The sequence below is a fragment of the Amblyomma maculatum genome, chromosome 10 (genome assembly GCF_055883805.1).
Source record: "Amblyomma maculatum isolate TAMU_Amacu chromosome 10, ASM5588380v1, whole genome shotgun sequence".
In the NCBI taxonomy this organism is placed as follows: Eukaryota; Metazoa; Arthropoda; class Arachnida; order Ixodida; family Ixodidae; genus Amblyomma; species Amblyomma maculatum.
In genome coordinates, this window is record NC_139353.1 from 25,801,229 (window position 1) to 25,813,693 (window position 12,465).

At 50.2% G+C, this 12,465-nt stretch overlaps 1 protein-coding gene and 1 pseudogene across 1 annotated transcript in view; one reads left to right on the forward strand and one right to left on the reverse strand.

The window, feature by feature from the left end:
• The first annotated feature begins 1,724 nt into the window (after positions 1-1,724).
• Positions 1,725-2,975, forward strand: LOC146175932 (serine/threonine-protein phosphatase 2A activator pseudogene; annotated as a pseudogene).
• A 464-nt stretch (positions 2,976-3,439) lies between these two features.
• The window catches only part of LOC146175933 (uncharacterized), a 38,256-nt gene continuing 29,230 nt past the window's right edge, over positions 3,440-12,465 (reverse strand). Inside the window, exons 11-12 of the mRNA XM_084582293.1 lie at positions 6,720-12,410; positions 3,440-4,865 (exon numbers count right to left, since the gene is read on the reverse strand). Coding sequence (XP_084438419.1) covers positions 3,737-4,865; positions 6,720-12,410 — 6,820 coding nt within the window. The 3' untranslated portion in view covers positions 3,440-3,736. The remainder of the gene's footprint in view (positions 4,866-6,719; positions 12,411-12,465) is intronic.

Below are 12,465 nucleotides of genomic sequence, written 5' to 3' on the forward strand. Positions count from 1 at the left end.
GAAGTAAAGGAATGGTGCCGTCCGCGGCAATTGTACGTATCTAATATCTTAAGCACCCTAACTGCGGACGGCGGAAAGGGGGCAGGATGCAGGAGAGTTGCAACATACCTTTTTTTATCCCGCGATTAGTCGTACGCCGGGTCACCGATTGTAGCCCGTGGATGTAAGATTGAAGTGGGAGGGGGGTATTTTGGGTATAGTCTTGTTTCCTTGCGCCTGATATAATTCCAGCAAGAGTGTGCAGCGCGGCTCTGTCTAGAACGCTTTTTTCTTCCTTTTTTTTTTTTTCAAATCACCCTTGCGTTGGAATGTCTCGCAGTGTACGGCCACCACGCTACGGTCTCTGCTCGTCCGTGTGCCGTTCGCCTTGTGCTGTTCTGTGCTTTGGGTGAATTTCGCTTTTTTGTAGACAGGGGAAAATACTTGAATAGTAGGACGGGTGCCCTTCTTGGTTCGAATTTGAATTTCCCACGAAATGGCTGCTGCATATCTTGGATCTCGCCGAAGGCACCCAATCCGTGCCATCTTCGCTGCAGAGATAAACATAAAAACAAATAACCAGCACACACAGCTACGCGCATGCAATGAACGATCTATAACGGCAGCTGCCAAGAAACGTCCCTTTTGCGCATCTTAAGACTTCAGCAAATGCCTACTTCTACAGCATATGCGTAAAAAAAAAAACAAAAAAAAACGGAGCTTAAACTTACTTTTCGCGACGAGCAAGGCGAATCCAACTCTGCTGTCGTTCCGTCTCCAAATGTCGCTATGGGAAACCATAAAATTTTGTTCCATCAGGCGAATTCAAGTAAGTATTGCTGCAGCTTACAACGCAGCAGTGTGTCCGCTGTTCTTATGCGGCATTTGTGATCGAGAAAGAAGCGCAGGGCTCATCCGTAACGACGCGCGCAGCACGGCACAGCATTGCGGGCGCCGTCGTCTGCTCTAGCAATGCCTCCTGCAGTACATGCAGCATTCGCAGCGTCGCGCCCGTTCCCATACTATTGAGATTGCCCATCTGTTTCACACTGAGCGACTGTGTGGTGGTGCTAGCTTTACGCCCACCCTCGTAGGTTTCCTTTTTTCTTTTTTAGAATTCTATTTTAAGCTTTAACAATGCAGAAAGTATTTTATAAGTGGTAAAAATAGTGCCGTTTTGGAAAGTACGCACATCTCTACTTTGGAGGGTAGTTTGGCGTCATGTACATAAGGGGCGCCACCATAATGTTCTATTCTTTTGCTTTGTTGAAAAAGGAGGCACTGACTGGTACCTTCATGATAGACACGCGCTCGCCGCCGCGAGTGGCGCGCACGTCGCCCCATCGCGATAACGTTGATGGCGATTGCTTCATTTGCAAATAACAGTTTTCGTCGTGCAGAAGTGCAGAAGTAGAAAAAAAAAATGGCAATAAATTTAACACAGTGTCATTCGGTGACGTTAAATTTCTCTTGTGACGCGGGTATGAGATTTTCGTCTCGCAGACTATGATAAGTACTCAGTTGGCTGTACTAAAATTATCGCGCTATTTAACTAATCGCCATCGGCACTTTCACTTTTCCCACCATGGAGGAAAAGTGAAAGTGTTTCTAGCATGGTTTCTAGGCACTATAGTGTTTCCATGTTTCCCACAAGATCGAAATACGACCATTGACCTACGACGACGATTACTGATCTGCTTGACACTTCACAAGCCTAAGCTCTCCTCAGTCATTCAGCATTTGAAGCATTTCTCGTCACGAAATGTCTGAAAGCGAAGAAGAACCTGCGTACCAGGAGCCGCAGCCGTGCGTGCTGACGCCAGCCGAAATGAACCGCTGGACCGAGAGCGAAGCGTACATGGAGTTTGTCGGCTTCATACTCGCCCTCAACGAGCGGGTCAAGGGTAAGAAACTCACCGACGACTTTATTAAGTCGGAGGTCACTTTGAATCTGCTGTCCGTGCTGGAGACGCTGGACTGCTGGGTACAAGAAACGCCTCCCGTCAGTCAACCGCAGCGGTTCGGCAACAAAGCCTTCCGCACCTGGCTCCAGAAACTCCAGGAAGGGAGTCAGCGACTTCTAAGCGAAGTGCTACCTCCAAATCTGCATCCCGCTTTGGTCGAGATCGTGCCCTACTTTAGAGTCAGCTTCGGTGATATGACCCGTATCGATTATGGTACGGGGCACGAGATGAACTTTGCCATGTTCCTCTACTGCCTTTTTAAGGTGGGCGCCTGGACTGAGGAAGACTCGCAAGCCGCCATCCTGGCAGTCTTTCACAGGTATTTGGAACTGGTGCGTCGTCTCCAGCTCGAGTACCGCCTGGAGCCCGCCGGAAGCCACGGAGTCTGGAGCCTCGACGACTATCAGTTCTTGCCGTTTGTCTGGGGCAGCGCTCAGCTCATTGGACAGTCGATCATACAGCCGAAGTCCTTCCCAACGCCGGGTTTCGCTCAGAACCATTCGCGGGATTACATGTTCATGGGCTGCATAGAGTTCATCACCAAAGTCAAGAGCGGCCCGTTCCACGAGCACTCAAACCAGTTGTGGAACATCAGCGCCGTTCCGACATGGGCCAAGATCAACGCTGGATTGATCAAAATGTACAAGGCCGAGGTCATGGGCAAGTTTCCAGTGGTGCAACATCTAATGTTCGGGAGTTTGCTGCCTTTCCGACCCCATAAGAAGTGAGAACTGTCGACAGAGAGACTGTCCGAGACTGCGTGTTACGGCGCGCTCGATCGTCCGACGTCACATACCTTGGCCGTTTAATAATAACCATTGTAACTGCGACATATGACATTTGATTGTTACGAGATGTTACTCCTAGCTGCGATAGCCCTCGCTACGATTACAAGCGAGGACTAATAATGACTGCCCTGTTCGTGACATTTTTCACAACCCCTCGGGAATAAAAAAATGTACAAGAAATGGAAACTTTATGGGCCTGGAAATACCTCCCAATTTAAATGTTACGGCTCTTGAGTGTTCATGCAGCGCACCAATTCTCGAGAGTGACTGACAAGGCTCTTAATTGGACTAGTTGGCTATTTTCGAGCATAGTAGCTAGCGCACAAGTAAGACTCGCACAGAAGGTCGGGGGACTAGTTTCCTGTCCCCCTACCTTCTGTGTGCATTTTCCTTGTGCGCTAGCCATTATATATGTCCGAAACTTGACAGTGAGTCGACAATTTATGAGCAACTTTTTTTAAAAACGACCACAGGTATTACCAGTGTGCAATCTAATGGTCAGCACACATTGGAGGTGTCTGCTGAATGTCTTAGTGCCATAGCATTCCAGTCTTTAGTATGTAATAACCAAGCGCACATTAAGCATTATATTTCATTACATTATCTATGACCTCCCGATGTTACACAGAGCTTGCATTTTAGTGGTATGCTGGTCAGGGCTCAACCTGTGCCACCATAGTCACCCTTCACACAAACACAAGCAAAATATGTAGCTTAAATTATACAAAAATTTATTTATCATACACTATGTACAAAGCTCTCCTTGTCCTGTACACGTTGTACATGTTTACAACAAAAACAGATCCTTACCATAAATAAGCTAGAAATCAGCAGTGCTACGTGTTAAACAATGTCCAATGCCTCTTTCACTGGGATAAACAAATTGCAAGGAAAGACTGCACTTGCGGTGAAACAGGTGCACAGAGAGAAAGGAGAGGAATATGCTCTCTTTACAACAGAGACAAAACAAACCGGGAACACATTGCCCAGATGATCAGGCCCCCACTACCTTTGGACACCCGACAGAGCTGGAAACACAGACAACTTTGGTTTCTTCTTCTGCTGGGCACTGCTGCTTTTCCACCTCAGGCTCCTGCGCTCCTTAAGCAGTGTCTCCTTGTTATCGAGGAGCTCTAATCTGTGCAGCACAACTACACAGTCCTTGGGAACGACCTGCTCTTCACGAGGCAGGCACACGTCGATGGAAGGCTGCTGCTGCTGTTGCTGCTGTCGAGCTGCAGGACTCTCCATAGCGCTAGGCAAGGGACTGCTCGCTAAGCGCCTTCTCTTCGGAATAATGGGAGCCTTGCAAACGTTGGCAACCAGTGCTCGCTTCCGCAGAAACCTCCTGGACACTGAAGCTTTGGGCTTAGCTAGTGGCTCTGGCTTGGCTAATGGCTCAGCCCTACCTGAGCCACAGAGTGTCGCAGGCAATCTTTGGTCAGGTGCTCCAATGCAGCCCGTCAACATCCGGCAGCTCCTCTGGCTACCGCCACCGACGGCTCTCCGTGCTGCGCTGCTGATCCAGGAATTTGCACCAGCACCTTGCGTCTTTGGTATAAACTTCAGCCTGTCAAGCAACCTCGACAGCAGGTGCCTGTCAAAGTTGGGCCCAATCACAAGCTTGCTATTTGACTGTGGAGATGAGATGACTAGTGAACTTTCAGCAGTGGCTTCAACCAGCAGCAGGTTGCGATGCATGTACGGTCTTTCTCTAGACTGCTGATGGTAGGTGGGGACAAGGCTAGTAGTATCTAGCCGGTCTTCCAAATGCGAGGCCACTTCCAATCTGCACAACGGACCAGTTTCCTGCTGGCCAGACAGGAACTGCGATAAAGCCGACAATATCATGTGCTCAACATCATGGGAGCCTGGGTCTCTGTATCTGTAGGCCTGCAATGCCAATGGGGAAGTGCTAGAAACTGTTTCTACAGACTGCGCCGACATGTAAGAATGTAGTCCGTTTCGGGGAACGCCACGGTTGACTAGAAAGGGCAGGTGTCCAGTCAACAAGGAGGAAAGTGCGTCCACAATCACAGTGCCTTGAGGAAGACGAAAACTTGTCACGGGAAGAAGCCTTGCTAGGCTCTTGGTCGGTAGACCTACAGGGGCAGCAAGCTGTGGCAGGAGACAGCTGTAAACGGTAGAAAAAACCACTATATTCTAGCCGTCTATGTTAAGAACTCATCTAAAATAAAAGACCCACAATGCCGGACATTCTGAAATTTATGACGATTTCCACTGGATGACAAGATCAGTTGCGCATATTTCATTGGTCGTTCAGAGCAACTTGGGGCGCTCTAGCTCGATCCGCTGACCAGTCGGATCTCCTCGAAAGCTCTATTCGGCGATGTCACTTCCCGACGTTGCGAGATTCTTTTTGTTTTTAGCGGCTTTAGAGATATCGACACAGGACGCTAGGCATCACCATTTTTTCGCGCTTATGTCTAAGCGCGTCTATCGAAAAACGTCCACACCGTTAAAATCGTGCGAAAGCAAGTTGCAGAGTACCGCACTCCCGCCTATTTATCAATCGCAACACATTTTGGCTAGGACTTCAGACTTCTTGAAACGGCTTGGCATTACTTCTGCCATGCGCTCTGCAAACTCCCCTGGTCGACCAAGCCCGATTCGCTCTGTAGGGCTTTAGGTCGCTCTGTTTCTATTCGGGCGCCCAGCTCCGGTCGACCAGCGGAAAGCACCATTAGCCAAAAACATGGATCTTTGTTCAGAGTGATATCATCTAGAAACAGTAATTGCCATATCCCTGCTTTACAAATGAAGCTAATAAGGGTAACTAACCAACATAAAAATGAAGATGCTCCACTATCCTTGAACCAAGTTTCACGAGCATTAGGCATCAGCCGGAATAGCAGCCGCTGCCACTTAATAAGCATTTCTTAATGAAGACATCTTTACGACAGAAGCGACAGGGCATGTTGCCCCTTTCCACCAAACGCAGCCCGCCCTGCTTGTCCCAAATACCAGCTCGAAACCGTCGTATTTCATGTCCACAGGTCATCATTTCAACTTCCCTGGTGATATGAAGAAGTTGTGATTTAAGCCTGTTAGAGCTATTGCAACTTGGGTTAGGGATCTTTCTTCCTTCCACCCTTTCGAACAAACCTCACAGACGATAAAATTCAGCTGAATTCCACATTTTAATTTTCAGTGATGATGGAAATGCTTATTGACAGCCTGCACTCATTCTAGCATTGTAAGAAAATGTAAAAATAGGGGGTAGAATTGACAGCACGTGGATTCGTGGAACAAAAACTCATTTTGGCGTACTCAAACAAGCCCACCGCCTCATATGAATTGCTTATTGATATCGACAACAGGCAACGTGAGTGTTAAGGCAGCACTAAAGTAAATTTTCTAAATTTACTAAATGCTTGTATTGCCAGTATTGTGCTTTATGATCAAAGCTAACACATAACACCTCTTACTCAATACCCAAGCAGGGTTTTGTAAGGCATTACGAAAAACTATAGGCTTCTTTAAAGGTGCACCTAACAGCCATTAAAGGGGGCATGACATAGTAGTCCATCATATCACACAGTTCTATATTCCGGTAGAGAATACCAGACCTTATTATTTTATTCCCAAATTCTGAGTAATATCCCTACAGACATTCTTTATTTTGAAATAAGCGACTGAAACTGCGACTGCAGAGCTCCTCCCATTGACAGCGACTGCCATGTTCAAATGCTGCGGTGGTGTCATGAACCGGCACTGTCCGATGCATCATCTGCAGTACTGGCTCCAATAAGCTGCCACTACAATGCTGAACAGCGCTTGAACTTGCTAGCAAACCACGACTGGTAATGATCGCATTGAGAGTATTCGCCAAAAGAGATCACACACTGTAATGCAGTGCAATCCAGTTCCCACTTTGTACGACAATGGGCACTCTAATGCCAACACACTAAAAATGCCAGAAACATGCAGCCTCGTAGAGAGAGAAGAAAAGTAAGACAATACCCACCGTATATGTTCCAGCCTAGGCAGAGGACGGCAAGGAAAGCAGCCTCCCGACCTTTTAAGATGAATCCTCCTGCACACACTCGGCTGAACCGGGAAAGTCACAGGCAGCACGGCAGGCTTCCTTCTCAACGCCACCAGGTCCTTAAGTTTCAAACTCCACTTCAAACGCTTCACAGCCTTTCTCCGTGGCTCTCTGCATGTGAAGTGTGCGCCGACAGTGGAAACAACAATGGTGTCGACGTCTGGCTCTGGACCTACAACGGCTGGTGGCTCATTTTTTGCACTCTCGAGGTACAGCTGCTGTGACGCAGCACCCATGCTCGAGAAGCCCGTTTCAGACGAAGTGACGAGCGCCTCTTCCGATGTCGCTGGTGCCGTTGGAGGCACCTTGCGGCCCCGGCCACATCGCAGCAGGAATCTTTCCACTAAAGCCTCTAGAGCAAGCACCCGTGTCAGCTGGCTCGAGGACAAGTCAGTGGTCAGCTTTTTAAGCAGCCTCACAACCCGAATAAGAACTTTCTCCTTTGCAGAGAACGCATTTTCCACCGCAAGCCTCGTTTCCGCGGGTGCCCTCTCCAGGGTGCAGAAGAAGCTGCCGAGGTTGGTGATGTAGTCGTCGATGATGTCGTGCACGGTCGCCCTCCCTTTCATGGTCTCGATGATGCTAAGCGTAGTGAAGAGGTCCAGCTCGGCCACTGTTGTTCGGTACACGTTCTCGCTGGCTTTGGAACTCGGCATCCTAGTAGTCTCCCGGCTGCCGTGAGGTTTGCTAGTTTCCCGCGTTTCATTCGAAGAGCTGATCCGGTGCCCTTCTGCAAGTTGGCAGGCGTCCTTCAAAGCAGACTGCTGCACTCTGTCTGAAGGCCTAGGGGAAACGCGAGGCTGCTCAAGCCGCAATCTTGGGGAGACCCTTTCCTCTGGTAGGACTGTTCGCGCTGATTTGTACACGGTGGGAGGTGACAAGCTGCCCTTCTGGTGAGCTGCGGCGTAGACGCTTAGTGAAGCTGGTATGTGGATTGCACTCTTAAAGTCACTCTTTGACATTATGGACAGCTCCGGGTGTGTGTGTGACAACAGGGAACTGCACCCAAGGAGCCTGCCATCTATGCTTGTGCCCCCATACTGTGGCAGTGCTTCTTTAGCAACAAAATCTACATACTTGCCGCCAACACTTGACTGCCGCGACAAGCTTAAACAATCTACGGGATGGTTCGAGGAATGTAATGCCTGGGCCGCCTGTATATGGCCTTTCGCCGGCATGTTACGCGCGACGATGCTAACGGAAAGAGATCTAGGCACCTGCGGAACGTCCAGCATGCATTTCTGCTGGTTTCTGTGTGGCGCCTGCATACTTGCTTCTTTCACCTGTCCAATCGAAATGCTCTTGTTTGCACCAATTCTTTGATGGGTGACTTCCTCTGCTGAGGTGCTTTTGTCGGCAGCAACCCTCCGAATGTCAGCTTCACTCGGTGAGACAATTTTGTTTACGGCAATCCTCTCAAGGGCGGCTTCTTGAGCCAGCTGTTTTGAAGAGAAGACGTCAGCCGCGGGGCACCACAGGTTCCTCTCCTTCTGAGGTCTGCCAGCAGTGACGTCTGCTGTCTTGGAGGAACTACTGATGCTGCAGAGGCCCAGAGGACTTAAACTTTTCACTTCCAAAAGTGGAGACCTTGCTGGGCTCGGAGCTTTTGGCACCTGTCCAGCTTGGTTTCTCAGTGGACTGGATTTCTCTCCGTCCGGATAACAGGCCCCAGGAGACGTCTTTAACAGTGGCACACCATCAAATGGTGGCAGGCAATTTGTTTGTGATTTAAGAGGCTGAGAAATTTTTGGGTGCCTGTCATGCAAGGAATCGATTACCGATACACTTGGCCCAACAGTGACATCTTGTGTGAAAGTGTCCACAGTTGCTTCCATCTTCTGGCTACTTGCCAGTGGAAACTTCTGCAATGACTGCGGCCTGTAATGTGCCAAAGGAACACCCGGGATATTTTTCATGTTGTTCCTGCTGCCATCTTTTAGGCCTAAGGTTAGAAAATGATCTGGCGCTGTGACCTTCATTTTAGACGGAGACACTGAGCTTGTTCGTGGCACTTTTTCAGGTGTTGTTATTCTTGACTCCACTGTGCTGCCAGATAACCTCCGAGTCCCCTGACGAAGCTCCATCATGCTTTCTTGAACGAGAACAATATTTCGAACGCTTTCGGACATTTCTTTTGTGACAAAAGGCGGTGTGCCACGACGTTTTGGAAGCTCGACGGCATTTTTTTCTGGTACAACTGTTTCCGTGGGGGAATTCATTTCAGGTGCTGGCATTTCCTCAGTAGCTTCTACTGCCGGGAATTCAAGCCTAAAGACACCGGTTTCATTGATCCGCGGCAGAATTTCACAGCCAACAGTGCTGCTTGGTGATATGCTGCTGGAGACGTGAGCTTCCGTGGACTTGGGTGAGTGCTCTAACAGGTGCTTCTCAACAGTTGTAGCAGCCACAGTGGGAGTTGCTCTGACTCCTGGCTCCAAGGATGGCGTTGGAGGCCTGTTTTTTGGCGACATGTTCCCTAGGCTGTTACCAAGTGGTGTCGGCTGGTGTGGAGAAGAGCTGGGCGAAATGCGCTCTTCTGTTATTTGTGCTCTGCCCTTTACGCTGCGAGAGGAGTCGACACTGCTTTCTTGACCTAAAGATGGTCCGCTTACTCGTATCCCGCCCTGCGGATTTTTCGGAGCCTGACACGAGTTCAATGAAGGAATTTTTTCGGCAGCTGGATTAAGTTTCAATTGTGACACAGTTCCATGGTCCAGTTGGGAAGGGTCGGGTTTTGTGACCACTTTGCCTTCAGCCTCCAAAGCTGGTGATGTGTTAAGCGACTCCCGAGATGACGGTTTCGTGCCATCATTCAGTAACTTTGATGGCACCTCTGACGAGGAACACTGTTTTTCTGATGCGGGTGATGGCGCCGCCTCAGTTTCTTTCATAGAAAGGTTCAGGGCTTCCTTGAAAAACTTGCTTTTCTCCGAATCCTTCTCAGGCGATGATTCACTACCCGTGCCGCCCAAGCGAGCCGAGAGGTCGAGGCAAGAGGAAGAGGTCTTGTCGGATTCTCGAAGGCGCTTGTTCCGAGCATGAGTGACTGTGAGTGGCACACTGGTGGCTGCGTTAGGAATGTACCTGGGGATGACAAGCTCTGGAGACTTTTTTGGGTGATCAAACTCCTGCTTGTTTTTGCCGCTTCCCTTGGGGCTGTGACTGCTGCTTCTAGATGCCACCTCTGCACCCGCCTCTTTTTCAACAGGAGACTGTAGAGGAGGAGTTACAGTCTCCGCAGAAGAACTCTGAATTTTCACAGAGACAGCTGCGGAATTTTCCTGTTGAGCATCAGCCAGGGGCACTGGCTTTTCGATCTTAACAGGATTCGTTCGCTTGCGGCCTCGTCGCTGTACTTTGGCAGGCGCTTCTTTCGGCACCTGAGAGGCACCGGGTTTCGAAGGTGCATCCTGACTAACTGCTGCGGTCTTTAAGTCAGGTGGTGAAATGACCGCCTCGTGCTTCGCTGCCTCCACTTCGTGTGTCCGAACCCACTTGCTCTGCTCGTTAACCCATTCTTCCACAGACTTTCGCTTGCTCTTGCGCAAGTCCTTCTTGGTCCCATGGTGTATGTGGCGGGAGGTAGAAATTTGTTCAAGCCCCTTGCTGGTGCTCGACACTATCTCCTGGTGCAAAGGCAGCTGTGCAGCCTTGGCCGCTGCCCCTGGCGACTCCCCTTTCTGCTTGGTGTCGGGCACGGGAGAAGGCACTGATGACTCAACATCCTCACAAAACCCCGAATCGTGAAGAGTCTCGGAGACGACTGCAGGACGCAGCTGCTTCTCCACCTTCAGGTTGCACTTCTCATCGCGAGTCACTCGCAGTGTTATCTTCTCCTGCTTGGGAGGAGGCCTGGAACTGGGCATGCCACCTGCCAGGCTCTGAAGAGGCTCCTGTGTTGCTGCCTGTCCTTTCTCCAAGCTCAGGTCCTTCAGCTCCGTCGCCACTGCCTTCGACTCGGCAGAGCCACGTTTGCGCCTACTCTTGCGGCGTCCCATTGAGTCCTCAGCATCAGACTTCTCTTCCGAGGCGTCTCCTTGGCTCTTTGATCGGGGCCGCAGCTCGGGTTGTTCTCTTGGCGCGGTTGGCGAGGACAGTGGTGTTGCGTCTGACTGCGGAGGTGGAGGAGGAATGGGCTTGATCTTGAGGCTTGTAATCACCGGGATGACTGGGGGCGGCTTGGACCTGTCAGTGGCAGTAGCGGCCAACTCGCTACTTCGAGCCATGTGAGCCCGCTCGATCTCCTCGTTCAAACTGTTCACAGTTGCCAGCTTTGGACGACCGCGCTTTCGCGGAGATGTGTGGAACAGTGAAGGATGTGACTTGCTCAAGGTCAGATACGAAGGAATGACAGGCAGCGGAGGAGTCACTGCCCTAGTGGGTGGTTTTGAAGCTGGCGCGTCGTTTTTGGGCACCGCGTCTCCCTGATTGGATGGAGTCTTCTGGGGGCGCTTGTCAGCTGAGCCTTCACTGTTGCTTCTGAAGGATATCCTGTTGGCCCTCAGCGTAACCGAAAGACCTCCAGACTCTTTAGTGTCTTTCTCTGTCTGACTACTATCCTTTAGTAAGGCCGCAGCAGCTTTCAAGGCATTCATCTTGGCCTTTGCCATTTGTGCAGCACGGCTTATACACGTCTGTACCTCTTCAGTGTCTGGTTCATTCTCAACCTTCTTGGTCTCCACGATAGCTCCAACGTCTGGAGATGCGGGGCATGTCGTCCCATGCAAGGTCTCTACTTTCTTCACAACTTCGTCATCAGTCGAGTCATTCTTCACCGTTACACTCTTCACCAAGCCGCAAGTCAGCCCCTTGTCAATGCCGTTTAGTGGTGGTATAGCTTTGGGCTGGCTTCTCATGACAAAGCCTGCCGTTCTGGCACTCGAACCACCACCAACGGATGCACCTGCTTTGGCCACAGTGGCATCCCCCGTTGCATCCACTTTGCTAGGTGTCTGCTCTGCCAACGAAGTTTCAAGGGCCATATGTTCTGTCACTCCTTTCCCCGTTTCATCATCGCTCCTTGTCAGACTCTTTCCGAGTTCGGCAGGTACTTTCGCTGCTCTGCACAATGCAGCGTCTTTCAACACACTGCCTCCTCCGTCACGACTTGTAGCTGCCAACTTGCTCGCACCCACTGTGTCGACTGGTCCGGGAAAGAAAGCAGAGCCCACTGTCGGCATCTTTGCAGTATCCACTTTCAGTAAGTCTGGCCTTGCCACTTTTGATTTTAAAACCAAAGTCTCCGCAGCAGTGCTTGAATTTGCAGCCAAAGTCTTCGCAGCCGCCACGTTGACTCTGCTGGAGGTTCCGTCGATGGTGTCAGGTACTTGTTGAATGCTGCACATCTTTGCGCATGCTTCGGTAATTGTTGCTGCTGCCTGGGTTTCCACTGGTGTGGCCGTGACAACAGCTGGATCCCTTTGCCCCGAACTCTGTTGTGCAGGGTTGGGTTTGTTTTGTACTTCTATCTCCGTGACGCTAGAATTGGCTCCACAGGGCTTTGTCACCGGGGTTTCCGTAGCTGGCGCTTTACTTCTGTCGATGAACTTTGCGGGGTCAAGCAAGGGAGCTTCCTTTGTGCAACCTCTGCTGTCTTGCACTACACTGGCACTGCAAAAGAAAAAAAAAAAAGTAAAAAAGTAAAAAGGGGGCCACTCTTCAGTTT